The following is a 19,853-nucleotide window of genomic DNA, read 5'->3' on the forward strand; positions in this document are numbered from 1 at the left end:
GCAGAGCAAATAAGAAGAAATTTGGTTAGAAGTAGTCCTTGAACAGGCAGATGGGATGAACCAAGGGTCTTTGTTCAGTACGTGTATAGGGGAACATATCTATCATCGCTCAGCTCTGTTTGGCACAAATAAATGCCCCAAGGTCACTTAATAATCTTAAGTCACAAAACTGGACCAAAAGTGCATGTTCTGGCATGAGAATGGGGGCTATTGCATTTCTACAATAAATTTAAAGAGGAAAAATGGTTGTAAAAATATGCAGGAAGAAAAGACATTTGGAAGTTTTCAGGTACCGAGAGGATGCCCGCGCAATGTGGTGGGTGCTGAGCTGCTCATATTTAATCACAGGATTTGCAGTGGGACCATCCATTGGTGTAAATGGATGAGCATGGTTTAGTGGAGCTCACACTAAAGCTTTCACCCTGGGCACAGCAACCGCTTTGAAGTTTCATCTGTCCCACCCATCTAGAGCCCTTCTAAACTCTGAGGTGTTTTCTTGCCTAAAGAAGTTTCTGAATTCTCTTTTGTTTTCCAGAATCAGTGGATAACTGTCCCAGTAATTGCTATGGGAATGGAGACTGCGTGTCTGGGACTTGCCATTGCTTCCTTGGCTTTCTGGGCCCTGACTGTGGCAGAGGTAGGAATTTGTGCTTGATTAACTGTTCCCCTCTCCCCTTCAGTTAACATTTTTCTTCTTATAGTTAGACTCATGATATAAGTATATATATATAAGATATATATAAGATATATATAATATGTGTGTATATATATATATGTGTATATATATATATATATAAATATATAAGATATATATAAGTTATACTCATGATGGTGCCTTTTACAAAGTACTCATCACCCAACGTGGGGATTCTGCAGTAGAATGGAAACAAGTTGATCTGTGAATTTGTTGGCTACAAATTTGCTAAAATTTCGCTCAGCAGCTCAGGGATCCAAGGGTGTTTACCCTGGAGAAAAGGAGGCTCAGAGGAGATTTTACTGGTCTCTGCAACCACCTGAAAGGAAGGTGTAGCCAGGTGGGGATCGGTCTCTTCTCCCAAGTAATAAGTGACAGGACAAGAGGAAACATCCTCCAGTTGTGCCAGGGGAGGTTTAGATTGGATATTGGGAAAAATTTTTTCAGCAAAGGGTTTGCCAAGCTGCCCAAGGAAGTGGTGGAATCACCATCTCTGGGAGTGTAGGTGTGGCATTTAGGGACATGGTTTAGTGGTGGGCTGGCATTGCTGGGCTGAGAGTTGGACTTGATGATCTTGGAGGGCTTTTCCAACCTTAATGATGCTATGATTCTATACTAATCATGACTCCTGTGCCCTTAGCAGCAACACAACTCCTTGCGCTGCTTGTGAACAGGCAAAATGTCACGTTGGAAATTTTCTCTCTGGAAGTGGCTTTAGAAAACATCACTTAGGAATGTGGCATTACCGTTTGTTTAGCAGAGCACTTTTATCACAGCGTGGCATGACACTATAATGATACTTTCTTTTAAGACACTGATTATACAAAAAGTACCTTGCAAGTCTGCCTCAGCCTGGGTGTGGGGAATAGGGCAGGGTTGGAGTGAGGCTAGGAGTGGAGTAATGGCAACTGCTTACTCTGGCCAAAAGTAAAAACACTGGGAGGACTGGCAAGGAGACTTACCCCAGTAAACAGTATAATACATTTTTCTTCTCAAGTGATAAGTATTTTTAATAAATGGCTTTGGAAGGGTTTTCTTTGGCCTGAATTTTTTAGGTTATTTAAACATTTAAAAAACAAACTGAAATACTTTTAGTAAGAACACATTTCAAACCAAGATATCAAAACCTTGCATGTGGGAAATGACAGGACACTGTGCATCAACCTTTTCAAGGCCTTTTTTGGCTCAAACAGTCCAACAAACTAAGTACAGATTTATAAATCTGGGGAGGGAGGTAGCATAAAACGCTAGTGCCCACCCAAGGAGCTTCAGTCAGGCTGCAGGTCAGGCCTTCACCCCAGCTCATCGCTGCTTTGGAAAACAGGCTGGCGCCTTCTCAAGAGAGAGCTAAACTCTGTCCAACTCCGGCCCTCTCCCCTTGCAGCTGAGCTGGGTCACACCCCAGCAGCGAGCCAGGAGACAGAGATAAGGAGCCGCGCACCCCCGGGGCAGGCGGGAGCTCCCTGCCGAGGGCTGAGCCCGGCGGGGTTTCAGAGTTCACAGCCCAGTAAGATGGATGTGCAGGCTGCATCCCTGAGAGCTGTTATGTCAAACTTCTTGCTGACTCAGGTTACACTTGGTTTGCATTTCCTTACACTTGGTTTGCATTTCCAAGCTCCTTTTCAAATCCCTGGAGCTGGAGACAAAAGGAGTTTTTTCCATGTCCCACAGCATATTCCAACTCACACCTCCTAACTTTCAGTAGGGGCAGAAGTTCAGGGCTTGTTTCCCCCAAGGCTCCCTGGAGAGTCTGTGGAGAAGAACAACTTTCTTCACTGAATCAGAATACTTAAACTCTTGTTCTGAATCCACTTTCAGAGGAGCTATATCCTGACTTTCTCAGGCTTTTCAGTGGAGCCATGTGAGTCTCTCCCATTTCACCAGAGCACATGCTCTAGCTGCTATGAACACCTTTTATTCAACTCTGTCTTTTCGTTCAGAATCATCTGGGTTCAGATCACAGGCTGCACCCTGCCTTTAGGAAGACAGAATAATACCTGGCATGCCAAAATTATATTTGTGTATGCATTTCCATTCACTGGGTGTGTTAAATAGATCATGTTGCCATGAACATGAGATCCAGGGATCCCAGCATTGACTTCCTGTTGGTTTTCAGGGGCATCCAAGATTCTTCTTTTGACCTACAAATCCCTCAAAGGGCAGCATGTGTGAGGCTGTCACAGTATCCATCTGCAGCCATTCACGGTCCCTGTTTGGAGCAGTAATCCTTAAATAAGCAGGTTCCTGCCCACATGAAGAATTCTAGGTCATGGATTTCCTGAGTGTTCCTTTGTTTCAATTCAGCCTTGTAATTCACCAAATTAATGGGAAACTCTGGAGCAGAAAGCCATTCTCTTTTTAGCAATGGTTAATTATTAATGTATTATTAACCAATTATTTTAAGCAAAATAAATGAGAGCAAGTTGCCAGAGATGTATTTCATAGGCTTTTTGAAGGTTGTCTTGGACACGGGAGGTGGTGTTTTCAAGTTCTGTATAAAGTAAACAAACAAACAAATGATCTTACTCTCTGATGTTCAACTTTGCAAAAAACAGAGTATGCATTTGGGTTGTTGCTATCATACCACACTAGAGAACTACTATAATTTTATCATCATAAACATGGTTGGAATCTGAATGATCAAATAATAATTATGTATCTTTATGTATGGAAAAGAGTTGCACAAGTAACAGGGGAAAAAATTCAGAAACCTCTTTTGTCTTTATGCATTATTGTATGCTACAGAGGAGGTCTTGTTCTTGCCATTGTCTTGACATTTGCAGCAGTGCTTTCCAGGTGATGCTGAAGGTGTTCTCCACAGAAGGCTCTGTAGAGTGTCAGTCTCATTGCAGATGGCCAGTAATTTATCTGATCTATTACTGAGTGATCAGCTGTCTTGTCAGGACACATGTAAGTCTTTCACAGCAACCTCTCCCTGGTTAAAGGCAGTTATTCTTTCTTCCTGTCGAGAAGAACTGCAGACTGTCCCCTGCCAGTGCCTTGAAAGAACAATGTCCATTACTGAGTACTGAAATTTGAGATGGGAGGGGCAGAAAATTCCATCAGCTTAGCTGAAAAGTAAAATTACAGAGTGAGTGTGCTGTGAGCCATGTATGCAACACAGTGTATCTTAAACAATTTATGTCTCATATTTTATAGGTAGATACCATCTTGCAAATGATGCACTTGCAATGCACCACTGCAGTGTGTTTCCTTTAAAGTGAACAGAGGGCTCCTTAGGCATAACAGTTGCCAAATTCCTTTCTTTTCTAAACCTCTTTTATCTTGGTCAGGCAAGTGTAGTTCACTACATATCAAACTGGCTTAACAGTCGGAGTTGGCAATGCTTTGTGTTTCACTGAGGCTGCTGTAGTTCTGTAACACTCAAACTGACTTGACTATAAGGACGCCTGGAAACAACTCATGATGAGCTTAGTGAGATTACTTTCTGAAAAGATGGGAAGAGAAGGGGAGGAAAGCTTTCCTCAACCATGTTAATACCCCTTCCCATACATAATCTAAGTCAGGAACAAAGCAAAAGAGGATTCATCACATGCCTAATGTAGTTGAATTAAGCAGCAGAATGGAATATTCATTTCGCATTTGTCCTGCCTAAAATTGTTCATAAATTGCCTTTCCAAGGGGCTGATGAGAGGGCCAGCTGCTCTCACCTGAGGCTGATGTGCAACAGCGAACAAGAGCAGTCTGTGTTGAATATACATCCTTGCAGCTGAGTTTCGGCAAAATGAAATGAAAGAGAACAGGACTTAAGCAAGAAGTTTTAAGGTAGAGTGAACAGGGAAAGGCTATTGCTTCTGAGGGATTGAAATCAGCATCTTCCTTGGAAAAATCAGAGCAGAGGACAAAAGGAGCATAATATGGCTGGTGTGGAGAATAGAATAAGGAGAAGGCATCATCTGAAAGGAGCTGGAGAGCAGTGATTGCAAAAGCTGTGGTCATGGAGGCTGAGGTCTGGTCCTTGATGCCCTCTGCTTCCTTGGGGAACCTGTTCTGTATCCTTCAGTTCATCCCATCCCACTCTGCTTGGCAGTTTCCAAATTTAGCTCTAGAAATGCTTAATTCTGGGATCCATCATGCCACAGCTTGAGCTTGTCATCTTCCTCTTCTTCCCTTTATCACAGGGAAGAAATCCTGTATCTGGGTGGCCTTGAGAGTCAGCTGACTTTGCTGGAAGCAAGGACAATTAAAAATCCTTTATAAATCCTTTATAACTGATACAAATATCAGAGGACAGATTTACACAGCTTTTATTACAGGGAATTTGGAAACAGTAGAGGCCAATTCTGCATTGTGGCTGGTGATTAATTGAGTGCAGCAGAGGTGATAGCCAAAAATGGGGGCTGGACATTCGATTAGAACCATAGAATTGTTAAGGTTGGAAGAGACCTCTAAAACTCTTTTCATTAAGTTCAGCTCTTAACCCAGCACTACCAAATCCACCACTAAGCCCTGTCCCCATATGGCACATCCACACATCTTAAATTCCACCAGGAGTGGTGAATGAGTCACTTCCCTGTGCAGCCTGTTCCAGTGCTTGACAGCCCTTTCAGGGAAAAAAGTTGGTAGCTGATGGGATGACATGAGCTAAATCAGGGAAGTAGTTTCAATGTGGCATTCTGGGCTCTGAGCAAAGCAAGTGAAACCCATAAAACTGGAAGTTAACCCAGCAAAAAACAGGGTGATTTGTGATTTGTGTGCCCAGTGAAGTCCACAGCAGAGGCAGTGTCACAGCAAGTCTGGCAGCAGGTCAAGGGAGAGTGATATGCAATCTAAGGTCAGTGATGCTGCTGAAAGAAGACATCAGTACATTGAAAAATCAGAATACAAGAAAATTACGAGTTTAGTTAGCGAAAAAGGTATCAGACACACAAAGTAAGAAGAGAGCCTAACTTAAGGGCACTGTTTGTTTTAAACACTCATAGGATAATAGAGTTAACAGCTGGGTGTCATCCATATAAAAGATTTGGTTTTGGCAAAACAAACAGCAACATACCCCAGTGAAGACTGTGTATGAAGAATGTAAATTACATGCTGGGCTCTTGTGCTCCTTTTTGAAGTGATTTTCCATTTGTTTTAATGTGACTTTTGTTGTCTCTTCATAGCGTCCTGCCCGGTGCTGTGCAGTGGGAATGGGCAGTACATGAAAGGAAGGTGCTTGTGCCATAGTGGCTGGAAGGGAGCAGAGTGTGATGTCCCAACCAACCAGTGCATTGATGTCTCCTGCAATAACCACGGCACATGCATCATGGGCACCTGTATCTGCAACCCAGGATACAAAGGCGAGAGCTGTGAAGAAGGTATTTGCAAGATGCATTCAATTAGCCTTTTGCTTTGATTGTTGTTCTGTAATTGTGTGGATGGAGGCAATTCAGGATCAGACTGGCACTTAAACAGAACAGTAATAGGCACCTTAGAGATACAATAGATGGATACAACATAAAAATGATATGTTGTCATAACTCATCGTTAGCTATCATATTTGTTCAGTAATTGGATGAAAAGCCATCAAATGCCTCAGATAGAACAATCTAGTTGAAAGACCAGAACAGCTAATCATATGTTCAAATGTTCTTATTAAAGCATCGTTTCCATTTACACATCTAAACATATAATTACTTTTACAGTGCTTTCTTCTCTGCTGTGCTATGCCAAGCAATTTCAGTTGCTTACATCCACAAAATGGTGGCGTGTGAGAGAAAGTCCCTGATCCTTGTCAGCTTTAAAAGCTTAGAAATGCTCAGGACTTGAATTAAATTCTACTTCAAAATCAGATATTATTTCAATGCTCTTCCATAGCTTTTTTCTCACACTAGCCCCCAAATATTTTTCATTTACATTTAGATTTACAGCTCCTTTTAATACTTACCTTTAATCTTTTTGTGTAGGAGCTCACCTGCCAACATAAATCTTTATCTTCCTGAGTTTGTGACTGCTTCTTACAGCTAAATGAAAAAGTGGACAGATTTCTAAGTGTATAAATCATTGAGAGAGTGACAAAAGTATATCCAAAAGTGCATTATTGTTCAACACTTTTGAAAACTGTCCTCAAAATTCTATGCTTGTGACCTGATCAATAATCATTCTTAAGTTATGCTTCTACAAGTACATATGTAAGACCCCTTCACCACCTGATAAATGAAAGACATCATTTGATACATTTAAGAATGACAATGGCTTGAATTAATTTGTGGTTGTCTTCATGTATGCAGGATAAAGATTTATCTGAAATGGCTTTATTTTATAGACAATGAAAATAGCTGAATTGGCTTCAGACATTCAAATGGTATCTAATCTAGCAATTTTTTTGACGTGTTAAATGTATTGGAGTGGGACATCTCTGATGTAGCATGGCTTCAGTGCCAGTAAACGTTAGAGATGAAGACAGTATCAGCTCTTATAACAATAAGCCATCTCTTGAGAAAGCTTCATTTTGGCTTAAAGCACAATTCAATGAAGCTGTGGGGCATGCAAAACCCGAAGACTGTGACTACTGAAGTATCTTTCAAGCATCTCTGTAGACCTCCTATTTGCTAGATCATATCTTTACTGGATAAACAGAAATGAAAATATCTTGATTTTGCCTCCAGCAAGAAGTGTTTAATGTGTGTAAATCAGAGTGAGATTTGCCCTTTTTCTAACAGGAACCATTTTTTCCCGGGTCACATTTAAAGCAGAAAAGCCAGGCACTACTCAGTTATTTTATTTTATCACTGTAGCAGGGGACAGTGTCAGTCCCACTAGGTCAAAACTTGAAAAAGGAGGAAGAACAAAGAGAACACGCTTTTTCATATGGGCTGTTTAGTATTTTTCCAAGCATGCATGTTTTTGATATTCAAGGCATAATTTTTATTGTGTTGTGAGGGGGTAAGTAACTCAGAAATATGCCATGTGGGAAATCTTGAGGACATATATATATATATTTAGATCTAGTAAAAAAGTTGATTTATACTATTTTTTAAATTCCTTTTACTCTTTAATTTCTCTTCTAAGAAGGGCCATCTGGTATTGATTACTTTTTATTATTTCTCAGTTCTCGTAGCTTCCCTTCTTGATCCATGTTTGTAATGGGTTTTCATTCCAGGGTTTCTTCTGTCTTTTCTTTTTCCCCCATAGAAGTTCAGCAATGTTTATAAAACATCAGCCAACAATCCTACGCGAGTTTTTCTTTTCTCCTTCCTTAGTTTATTGGCCCATATTTTATAAGGCCTGTGGCATAAGCCAGCGAGACATTACAGGGAGGGGAGCAAATTTAAGCAATGAAAAATGAGAAGTTACTCTTTGGGCACCGAATAAGCCTAATAACTTGTGTGACCAATGAAGCATGAAGCATATTGGGGAAAAGTGTAGAAGAGGCACTAACCTTACTTGCTGCATGATTTATCTCCCTGGCAAAGATTCTGCAGAAGGCTGAACTATAAAGAGGGCATTTTCCAACCAAGAATTTGACCATTTGGGACATTTTCCAACGAACAACACAGACATATGCTTTTTTTTTTTTTCTTTTCCAGGTATACTAGATTTTGTCAGCTCTGCCCTCTTGCCCAGCTCCCCATCTCTGCTTCTCCCAGAGCTGAGCAGCTAAATTGGTCAAGCAGAACTCCCTAAAAATATACCATTGTACTCCAAATCCACTAAGCAATTGATTAAGAAGAAAGCAGAAGCCTGTAATCCTGTCCCAGGGCCCTTCTGATGGTGCAGAAAGCCTAAAGAGATACAGCTAGTGAGGCTGAGATTAAAGTAGCCATTGTGTGTGACATTTTCTGAAAGGGCTCATTTCAACATGAAAAATGGCCTTGGGATTATGATAAATGGGGGGTTCTGACATGCACATTCCCCTCCTATAATCATCTGTGTTAGAGCTGAGATAGCAGATTGTCCGCCTCCTGTGATGGAGGCCCCTGTAAAACTCACCTTTTTCCCAATTGACCTTCAGAGGGGATGATTAATTGCCTGGAGGTAGCCTCTTGTCAGTTAGCCTGTGATCTTTGTTCTCTATGTTCAAACCATCTGCTGAGAACGGACGAGGCTGCTACTCTATCCCTTAGTCCTTTTCATACTTATTACTGCTGAGAAAGAACAGGGCCAGGGCTTCAAGGGTCTCATGCTAAAATTGGCACCCTCGCTCCCAGCTCACTAACAGTGAAGGAGATTTATGGACTCATCCTTTCCAGCCTCTTAAAATTTTTGAGGATTGTTCCAGCTATGAGCAGAGCTCCAGGAATCAAACAAAAATGAAAATTCTCTCTCATGCCTTGGGATAGTAATAACTGAGCCATTGCTTGTCAGAATGAGAAGGGTTTGAGAATCCAGGGAATTATCAGAGCAGCTGTTGTGCTTCCTTTTAAGGTTTCTGGATCTTAAACAGGTCAGTGGAATTCTTATTAGCTTTTATAGGGCTAAAAACTGAACCACAAACCTGCCATGTGTGCGGTGGCCATGTTCTGCTCTGCTGTATCAGAGCCAGGAGCTGGACAGCTTTTCCTGTGCTGCTTAGCCAGACTGACACTTGTCACCAATCCCCAGGGAACTGTCACACACCGTTTCAAAAGATGGGAAGAATTTCTCTAGGCTGTCCTATCAGCTTTTATCTATAAATAGATGATCGACTCCTCCAGTAGGTTTTTCTGGAAGGGTGTCTGGTGCATTTCTTATTTTTCGATTGCTGGGTGAAATTCCCCTGTGGGCAGAGCAGCTGACAGTTGCCTACAAAACACATAACTCAGGAATCAGGCAGGGAGTACATTTGGTCTTTTGGTGTTTATTGCTACACCACTAACTGAATGGTCTCTGATCTCATTAGGGAAGTGACTCTTTGGGGGGGAAAGTAAACCTCAGACATTTAAAAAAGAGTATTAATTGACCAAAAATAAAACCAGAAGAACACCATTATAAAAAAAATTATTTTGTTTTAATCCTTACTCCAGAAAAACTGTCTCTGGATATATTTCAATGGGAAATTTCTGTTAAGTCTCCATGAAACCTGTATAGATTTAAGCACATTCTTCAATTTAAGCATGTATTTTGCTGAATAAGAATGTCAGATTCTGCTGAATCTCTATGCAAAATTCTATCTCAGAAAACTAGGGCTCGGCTTTGAATTCATTAATAATAGTAATTTAGGTTATTCTAATAGAATAAATGAAGACACACTGTGTACGAGAGAATACTATTCTTATTCTATTCTTAATTGATATTAGCCTTTTCTTACCAGAAGGATCACTTATTAGTGCAGACCTGCATAAAAGAATGGATTTCATCACTAGATTTTTCTCTGCTTTTCATGTAGGTATTTTAGGTCTCACTGCCTTTTAGGGGCACTGAATTTTTGCACGAAGCATCTGTTTTGTTCACAGCAGGGCTTTTTGGTTGAAACCTTGAGATACTGTATAAATACGTTTGTTTTGATGGCAGTCTGATAGCTTTTTTCCTGAAATTCCCATTTGCTTTCCCTGTCTGCTTCCTCTTCCTTCTCACACGTAGTGGACTGCATGGATCCTACCTGCTCGGGACGAGGCGTGTGCGTACGAGGAGAATGTCACTGTTCGGTTGGCTGGGGAGGAACAAATTGTGAGACCCCAAGAGCCACGTGTCTGGATCAGTGCTCCGGCCATGGGACCTTCCTCCCGGATACTGGACTCTGTAGCTGCGATCCCAACTGGACTGGCCACGACTGCTCAATCGGTAACGTCAGCGCTGACTTACTGTTGGTCTTTCGTTAAGCTTTGTGAAATACTCAGATCTGCAGAAAAAGTGCTAGAGATGTGTTCCTGTGAAGCACACCTGGGGCATGACTGGAAGCAGAAATTCCAGAGTTCAGTTACATAAATAATTCTGCTTCCATTGCTGAGCATAGAGTAATATCATAAATAACCCCATTAAAGCCATCTAGGCTTGCTGTTGTTCATTATATGGCTGTAAATGTAATTGATAGTCTACATATAACTTCTTGTTCTGGTGATAGTTCTTGATAAACCCCAGTAGCCACTAAAGGGTCTGTTTTGATTTTTAGGAGATGACTAAATAATCTTTAGGTGACTGTAAACAAGAAGAAAGATTTGGTAATCTGTCAGATCTCCTTTCCCTTCTGAATTCAAAGCTTGTGCTTTCTAGGCTCAGCTAGAGGACGATGAGTGCCTCATGAGGTTCATATTAAAAGACTGTCCTCTACCAACTGAAAAATAGGTTTACTGAGTAAAAGTATTTATTAGTATAAGCAGCTACCAAGAAGACACATTTTTACAGGCAGTTTTGTGTAGGTGTTTGGAACAGCGACCTTCCTGCATTCCCCCTCTGAATAAGCAACTTGCTCAAAATCTGCATCAGGTATGTGAATTGAAGGCTAAAGAAAAAGTATTCAGAAACCTTTTCTTCCAAATGCAATTAGCTCTTAGAGGCCACACTGAAAAATAGTGGAATACCTTAAATAGTCAGAACCTATGGAATATCAGTCCTTGAGCTTTTGTCCTGTATTGTGTGCTCACAAAAAAGAGACCCCAGGAATAACAGTTTCTATACTTTGCACAACTGGAGTGGAACTAGGCCAAAAATCCAGGGCAGCTCAGTATAGGCAGTGAAATGAAAGGAATTTTCAGCAAAGCAACCCAAAAAAAAAAGCTATTAGGAGAGTGGATATAGTAGAAAAATTATGTAAACATTTCCCTGAGGACTTGCTGTCATGAGTAAAGAAAATAAGGTTAACCATTAGCAAGTATTTTAAGAGAATAATTTCCAAGGATGAGGCAAACTGAGTAAACTGGTCTAAGAACATAAAAAGAGCACCTTTTTGACAATCATCATTTAGGCTGGATGTTAGAAGCTTGTCATGAAGTAAAGTTGACTGGATTGAGGAATAAGCAGAAGAGGAAGTCTACTCTGCTTGCCTGGGGCTGAAACTAGGTTGATCAAAACTTTTGCAGATGTAGTAGGGAAGCTGTCATGCATTGAAGGGAAGGTAAGTTTGGTCCCAGGCTTTTCCTTCCCCCGCATTAACATCTTCAGTTCCGTTCTCTCTGGGTTTATTTTTAAAACCACCATAAGGGGAAAGGTAGTCATGTATTTGTAGTGGTTCTGTGGCATAGTTCATAATTGAGTCATTATTCTGTGTTTGTATGGAGGTTTGGGGATTGCAGGGATGGATTTGGAAAAATGTTTATTTCTATGTGCAAAGAGAATTCACTTTCCCTTTGTTAACTTGCAGGGTCACATAGAGATGATTTATAAGCTTTCCTTATACTGCTTTTATAAATCCGTCTAGTACAAACTTTCTTTGGCAGCATGAAGTTATTTGAGACAAACTTGAGCATCATTCCAAGACCTTTTTCCTCACTGAGCTGCTTGTAACATTCGGGTTATTGTGCCTCACAGCTAAAATCGCAGCTAAGGTGATTTGTAAACTTCCATTTCTAACCCAGGCCTTTCCACTGAATTGATGACTTGATTTGAAAGACAGATTTACTCACAGGATATGTGGTACTCTTCTTGCATCATTAAAATAGAGTGAGCAGGCGTGTTATTGCATGTAATAACACACTGCCCAGCCTGCTGGGGTGGGGGTTCTGTAGAAGGGACTAAAGGCGACGGATTTTATTTTCCTATAAAACAGGACCAAAAAGAACAGAAGAATTACTAAGGGAAAGAACTAAGTAGTTGCAGAAATCACCCTCAGCTCAGCAAAGCAGTAGGGGCTGTGAAATCTATAGAACTGTGCCCACGTGGGTTTGTGCCAAGGACAGCCCCTTTCATAAACCACATGGAGAGGCATACCCTGGAAACAGCATAATTATCTGAAAACCCAGAATATGAGGAGGCACAGTGGATTTTCCACCTCTTACCACCTTGAAGTCAAGAACAGTACCTGTCTGCAGTGCTGTATGCTGTATTTATTTAGAAGGTTATCAGGCAGTATGGAAGCAGTAGGTGAAATCTGTGGATTGTCATATGTAGAAAATAAAACTAGAGCCTCTGAACTTTAGACTGCATCTTTCAGCTAAGTAGGTAGATTTTACCTGCCTTTTGTGGTAATCTAGACAACAGAGATTACTGGATAAAACCCTTACTTTTCACAAAACAATGGTATTACAGAGATTTCTGTTTCCTCTTTGTATTATCTTTCTTCGTTCCACTTAGCCTTCATAGACAAGCTGCGCAATTCAATCTCTTTTGAGAGATTCCCATTCTGAACTGCATTGTCGGAAGAAGTAATTACACGTTTTGGGGTTTTTTTGCTTTCTGTGTCTGCCCACTGCCAGTATATGTTGAGATAGGGCTGCTGCTATACTACCTCATAATTGTCACTCAGGGAAAATGCTTCTCAAACATATTTCACCCTTTCGTGCAAGGGACAGTTTTGTAGGATCACTTTTCCCTCAATATACACTGGATTTTTGGCTGATTCCCAAATAGTAAAAAGAGCACCTTAGAGAAAGGTACAGAAATAATTCCAGAGATAATTTGTATTGAGCAATAAAAGTGGTATTTTGATTTCTCCGTGGAATAATTAAATCATTTCCCTTTTGCATCTTAGTACTGTTGCACAAACAAATATAGAAAAGTCCTTTATAACTCAGTTCAGCTAAAAAGTCCAAGGCAATGCTTGGTACAAGAAAGGTAATTAAGGAGCCACTGATCCTGCCCCCATTCTTCCAATCTGCTATCACAGCTCCTCTGTATCGCAGGCTTTTGGGGAGCTATCTCCCTTCACCTCTTAATGAGCTCTACCTGTCAACTAACGAAGCCATTATGGTGCAGCTCTCTTAACCTTTTATTGTGTGAGTGTAGTGGGAAGGAGGAAACGGCCTGTGCTGCAGTGTCAAACAGAGCTTACTACGTGATATAGTCTCACTCCTGACCTACTTAAACTGGACCAACTATTTCTGGCTAATCAAGAGGCAGCACACCACATACCATAAGACATTTGCTGACTATATGCTGACACTATGAATAGGTGATTCATGTCATCTGCATTGGAGGAGTGCACCATTTACCAGAGGGATCCCACTGATGCATCAGTATAATCCCAGGCCCATCAAAACAGTATTAAGCTTGGATGCAAAATCATTATTAAATGAATTATCTGGTGTTGTCCTTCACTCTCCTCAAATTTAAATCAGTGATTTTCACACTGTTGTCTTTGGTAGTTGACATCTTCACTTGCACTGTATTCATTTGAATCATTGGAAAGTAGAATATACAAAGCAGCGGTGGAAATTATGTTCTCTGTGTCCTAAGTGTGGTAGCTTTTTCTGGGCAGTTGACAGTGGTTGTAGATTGACCTGCATGCAGATAAGGATTCCTTCTCCATCACTCATTCGAAATGACTCGCTTTATGCACGGTTGACATCCAGGCAGTACTTCAAACCCTTAAAAATACACTGGAGAAGAGCAGTAATAGGAATAGCACTTTGTATGTGGTAGTCCTAAATTGCCAGTGGAGACATAAAATCATGGGCTGTACATTTAATACTAAGAGTTAGAAACTGGAAGCTGGGACTCAGTAAAGAAGTAAGAAGTTATGATACTTTACATCACATTTTGAAAAGACTGAGAGAATGTGCCTGGCCAGAGACTGAGGCTGAGCTTGCATGACCATATCTCATGAAATCTAGTACTTTGGTCCTATTACAGCTCCTCTCCTCACTTCTGCTTCTAACATGGTTTTCTAAGGATATGGCATTTGACTTTATACCTGCCCCCTTTTTCCCCACTGTGGCAGGAATGAAATGCTGCTTCCCAGTGACTTATTGACAAACTTTGTTATGAAGGTCTACAATCACAAAGATACTTAGGCGTTTAAAATTCACCTTAAGCAAGGACAGATTATCAAGCTTTGCTACAGTGTTGTGGAGAACTATATATGACAGGTATGCCTAGATAAACTTGGACTCCAAGCACAGTGGGGAAATAGTGTGGGTAGCCACAGGGCTAGCAGAAGACCGGGTATTTACCCACCTTCCATGACTTTACTTTCAGTAGGTTGAGAAGTTGGATTTAAAATAAGACTAGCATGGTGTGTGTGTGTGTGTCCATGTCTCTGGTTACAGGGAAGCCATATTCTTATAAATTATTGTACAGTGAACTGAAGTCAGTGGAAAAGCTCCTGTTTACTTTGCAGGAGTATGGATCAGTTGAAGGCTATTCACAAACAGTGATTAGATTTAAGACCCTGTATCAGTTAATGGTAATGACTGAATTTTGTAGTATCAATTTAGTTGTATAAATTAACAATGCTGACAGTCTTTCAGGTAGCACCCAACAGAGTTCCTCACCACAAAATTGTACAGTTCATTGGAACAGGCATCTTTTCTCTATTCCAGTTAAGAGATAAAGAGACCATGAAGAATGAACTTTTAAAGAGTTAAGCTGAAGGAAATGCACCTTTACATTGCAATGACTTTTTTTCACCAGGAGTTGTGCAGGAGACTATTGCACACAGACACACGTATGGGCTCACAGAAACGATTCTCCCATATCTTACCAGACAATGCCATTGGTCAAACAGCACCAGGGTTAACACAACATGTGTGATAAAATTTTACTTCCTTGGGCTTACTGGTGTCAACTTTTGAAAACAAAATCTCGTGTTAAATTCATATCATGCCCAAGGCCACCAAGATAAAAATCCATCCTTAGAAAATGTTCATATAATTCTTTCTTTAAACAGTCATTTTCTTCAGGGATAAAAATGTCTCTATAAAAGATGGATATAACATCAGCTCTCGTGTACAGGCTTGTACCATGTTGCAGACCAGGACCCCTTTTAATGCCTAAGAAGTTGCTGATTTGTCTTTTTCTTAGATTTAAAACACATGAGGAAGAACAAGAGAACTAAACCTCAGGATGCAACTCCTAAAATTGATAAACATCTTAGTCACTTAAGAAAAAGTTGTTGGGCATAGCTATGTAGTCAAAGGCTGCCTTGAATGTTCTTCCTTCAGCTTGTAACTTGTTCATCTCACTGCTCTGGCAGAGTTGTGAGAAACATTAGTCTGGGGCAACTGAAATTTTGGTAGCACAGTGTCGTCGAAGCTGGTCTTCAGAAGATACCATCAAAATCAGTTCTGGCTCAATACCTAAATTGCAGACTCATCCCTGAAGGCCTTAATTTGGTCCTTTAATGGTCATTGAAGGTCAGGAAATGTTTTGTACCAGCAGGAATTTCATCCTCCGCCTTGCAGAAGCATAACATGCTGGTTTCTGAACTTGTGATCTTCTCCATTTTGTGTGGAGAGAAGTAACTTCTCTCTCTGAGGGCAAAGTGTGTGCAGCCCAGTGCCACTACACAAGGCTCTCACAGGCTCTGCCTGGCAGATATCTGCTTTGTGGATTGTGAAGAAATTAGTGAATCTAGAGAATCAACAGTGTTAATAGGAACTATCATTGTGAAAAACATGAATTTTTTATGTTGTGTTCATGAGTACAGATTTTAGCCTACCCATTGCCAAGATGAACTTAGCTTTTAAAGTCTTCTAAGCTTTTTATTAAAAATGCAATAAAAGACTAAAATCTGCCCAAACCTTTGAAATAGAAGTATTCAGGGAGGCTTTCATTTGAATATCCTTTTACTCCCTTTCCTTTTGTTTATTAAAAATGTGTATAAGGAGACCCTGATGTGGTGGAAAAAAAGATAATAGCTGAAATGGGCTGTAGTTATTTTTGTGGGGAGTCCAATTCTTCAAAAGTCCAAGTATCTTTGTGCTCAGCAGATAAAAAGGACATAATAAAGGGAGGGGATTTTCTATCCCACTAAGATAGAAAATACAACTTAGCTTTCAACTGTGTATTCCTACTTCAAATCTGATAGCTGGGAAATTGTTTTAGGACATTTCCCTAGCCAACCAGAGATGCATCAAACTTCTGTCAGCTCTGGGATATGTTTAGGACCTTACTTCTAACCACTTCTCTGCAGCAGTCCATGCAGTCTTGGTCAGACACAATGATGAAGGGAAGATTGAAGGAACTGAAAACTTGTGTTCTAGCTGTCATTTCAGACTTGGCCAAAACCAGTGGAAGCAATGATATAATCAGTCTATCTCTGACCATTAGATCACAAAGCATTTGGTCTGATTAGGTCATGTCTCAGGCTGAGAATAGTGTGTGTCCAGTCGTGTAACAAGCAGTCCCTGGTTCTCACTGACCTTAGGCATTCTGTGATGAGCAAAGCTTCTCTCTCATACCAGCAGTAATTAGTGAAAATTTATGTACCCCTAAAAAGGGCAGTGGGAAGACTATTCCATCCCCTATTTGTTTACTACAATGATTAGGGCAAATTCCCAGCATGCCAGTTTTAGTTCAGCGTTTTTCCCTATCTCCAAATGTGACCTGAGCAGTCACACCATGAGCTCAAAAGTTCTTTTTGTTTGGATCAATTATGCTTTGTGTTGTGGACTTTTCTGACTGAAAACAGCAGTGTTGTACTGGAGTCAGTGGGGTTCATGTTAATGTGGCTAGTTCGAAAAATTTCACACCACCACAAGGCGTTAAATTCCGTGTTTAAAACAGGCTACTGTTAAAATACCATGTTTTGAGGATGACTGAGCAATTAGCATGTTTTCTTGAATCACTGAGAACTTAACATTTGTATCACAAAGTCTCAGATGATCAAATTTTTGCTTTTTCTCTGACTTTGCCTTTGAAATGAGGAGCCTCTTAATTTTTGAATCTAGACCTCTGCTGCTGACTATTCCTACTTTTAACCAGGATACTGCTGCAATATCAGCAGGGTGGATACTTGTGTGCAGTCAGTCTCTGCCATGACCTACCTTGATTATGCTGGATAAAGACTGTCCTCACTCATGTGGTTCAGCATGGTTGTAGGTTCCATGTCACAGCTTCTCCACTGGCATTCCGGCAATTCCATGCTGTTCAGTCAGTTCCGTGCTGCTCTTGGTGGATAGCTCCCGTGACTGTGACCTTACACTCCAACCCAGTTGGAGCTCATCACAATCAGAGTTCCTGCAAAGGTTTATTGGATGTTTTCAGCTTCATCAAATCATATTTGAGACACTGAACTAGCTTGCCCAGAAAAGCTGTGGGTGCCTCATCTCCGAAGGTGTTCAAGGCCAGGTTGCATGGAGCTTTGAGCAGCCTGTTCTGTTGGAAGGTGTCCTTCCCATGGCAAGGGGGCTGGAATGACGTGGTCTTTAATGCCCCTTCCAACCCAAACCATTCTATGATTCCGTGTTTCATTCCAAGTTAGAATGTCCAAGGTTAGATAATAAGGAAAATAGTCTGTGAGTCAGTAAAACAGAATAACATCAAAAGTAAGCAAGAAGACAATATAAGAGCAACGATTGTCATATAGTGGATTGGTGTCTACTGAAGGTGAGAAATCCATGATTTAATAAGCTGTCTGAAGTGGATGCATTGGAATTAGTAAATTCTCTCTGCCCCCTTCCAAATGACAAGAGGTTCATACTCTAAAAACTATCATCACAAGTTGCACTAATGAGCTTTTTCTAATGATCTTGACAGACAAAAGTTTGAAAGTGCTTTGGAGGGAGCTCTGCTGCTTTTCAGTAAAGGTGATCCTTCCAGATCAGTGTTGAGGCATATGGACAGCACAGCAGAGAAAAACCTTCTGGAACAGCTACTGCTGCATCCCATTTGTGTGCCTAGACAGACATCTAACTTCTGGATATGTCAGCCCTGCATGTTTCATACATGTTCTGTGTCTCCTTTTGAAGAAGATCAATAACAACAAAATTTCTAAGTTCTCTGGCAAAATGTTGTCTGAAGAAAAACGAAACCATATTGGGACTGAGCTCTGAGTAAGGGTATCCCAAGCAAATCTAGTTTGTGATCACTTCAGCACACACATTTGTAAATGATCTGTTGAATTTATTTTAAAAAAAAAACCAAAATATGCAGAATTGGAAAAGAAATCTGTTCTTTTTAAGCATGAACAAAACACTTTTCTGCTGTCAAATTATCTCTTCCTTATGGACACAGAGAAGAAATTAAAATTAGCCCAGAGAAGAATTCTTCTTAGGAGCTTCATTTAATACATTAGGAATTGTTTCTTTTCTGGGAAGCTCTAACACACATCCCAGAAAGCATAGAGATTCAATTAAGGATCAAAGAGAAAAATATAATCCTGCACTTTGGGATATTTATTTTTGTTCAACAAATCTCAGCTCCAGGAGTGAAGCCTGACAATACCTGGCATTTCATGTCCTGCTATTCAACAACAAGAGACAGTTTAAAATAGAGTTCATAATAATAAATAAATGGAAGATTGACATGAGAACAAAAGTAAATCACAACCATAGAGGAGATGTTTTAGGCACAATGTGATGGTCAGTCCCTAGCATTTAAGGCAAGGATGAAAATACAGTATAAATACTGCAGACACTAGAAGCTGATAAAAAGCACCAAACCAATTTAATGGAATATTATCTCACAAAGTTAAAGCTTTCCAGACCAGAACTGGAAGATCTTTATGCAAATATGAAGTGAGCTGTAATTGCACTTAGAAGTGAGTTGGTTTTTTTTAAAGACATCCCAGCTGTACCAGTGTACATTGTGCAGCTAACTGTGTACATTGTGCTCCTGTTCTCACTGTTACTGTTCCTGGCAAGAATTCCCAAGAATCCCATTGTGCTCAATCCTGTATGCTTATAGAGTCAGAGGTTCAGTCTTGGAGGACAGACATACATCAGTTTAAGTATATCACTATACCAGAGACTCCTTCATTACTCATTTTGGAGATGGGGGTGGGTTCTGGGGCAGTTATGGACACATCTCCTGGATCTGCTCAGCACCAGGTCAGGAGCTACTCTGTGGACTATGTATTCATCTCCAAATTAGGCATCTCAGAGGCACCCTGCTTCCTGATTTGCATCTCCAGAGAAAAATGACACCTAGAAGGGGATTTACAGAAGCCTTTCATTTAGACACAAAGCTGTTTATGCCAGCAAAGAACTAAATACCAGGAGAAAAATTAGGGGAAAAGCTGAAGTTGAGTTAATATTTTGTGTCTAGTTGAGGGCCAGAGATGGGTCCTTTCTTTTATTAGGGATTTCCACCAACCCTTCTCCTAGATAGCGGCTCAACCACTTAGAGTGAAAACTTTCTCCTCTTCTGTTCTAATGTGTTTTATACCTCCTTTGTGCATACCCAGTCTTTCCTGCAAGTGCAGAGT

At 40.5% G+C, this 19,853-nt stretch overlaps 1 protein-coding gene across 12 annotated transcripts in view; it reads left to right on the forward strand.

Annotated features, from left to right (window-relative positions):
• The window catches only part of TENM4 (teneurin transmembrane protein 4), a 928,417-nt gene that overhangs the window by 772,910 nt on the left and 135,654 nt on the right, over positions 1–19,853 (forward strand). For all 12 annotated transcript variants that reach the window (XM_042024146.1, XM_042024143.1, XM_042024148.1 and 9 more), the window contains 3 exons: positions 536–637; positions 5,818–6,012; positions 10,196–10,396. In XM_042024146.1, coding sequence (XP_041880080.1) covers positions 536–637; positions 5,818–6,012; positions 10,196–10,396 — 498 coding nt within the window. The remainder of the gene's footprint in view (positions 1–535; positions 638–5,817; positions 6,013–10,195; positions 10,397–19,853) is intronic.

The sequence above is a fragment of the Corvus kubaryi genome, unplaced genomic scaffold, assembly GCF_017639235.1.
Source record: "Corvus kubaryi isolate FWS band 111438036 unplaced genomic scaffold, C.kubaryi_AGA036_p1.0 37260, whole genome shotgun sequence".
NCBI lineage: Eukaryota > Metazoa > Chordata > Aves > Passeriformes > Corvidae > Corvus > Corvus kubaryi.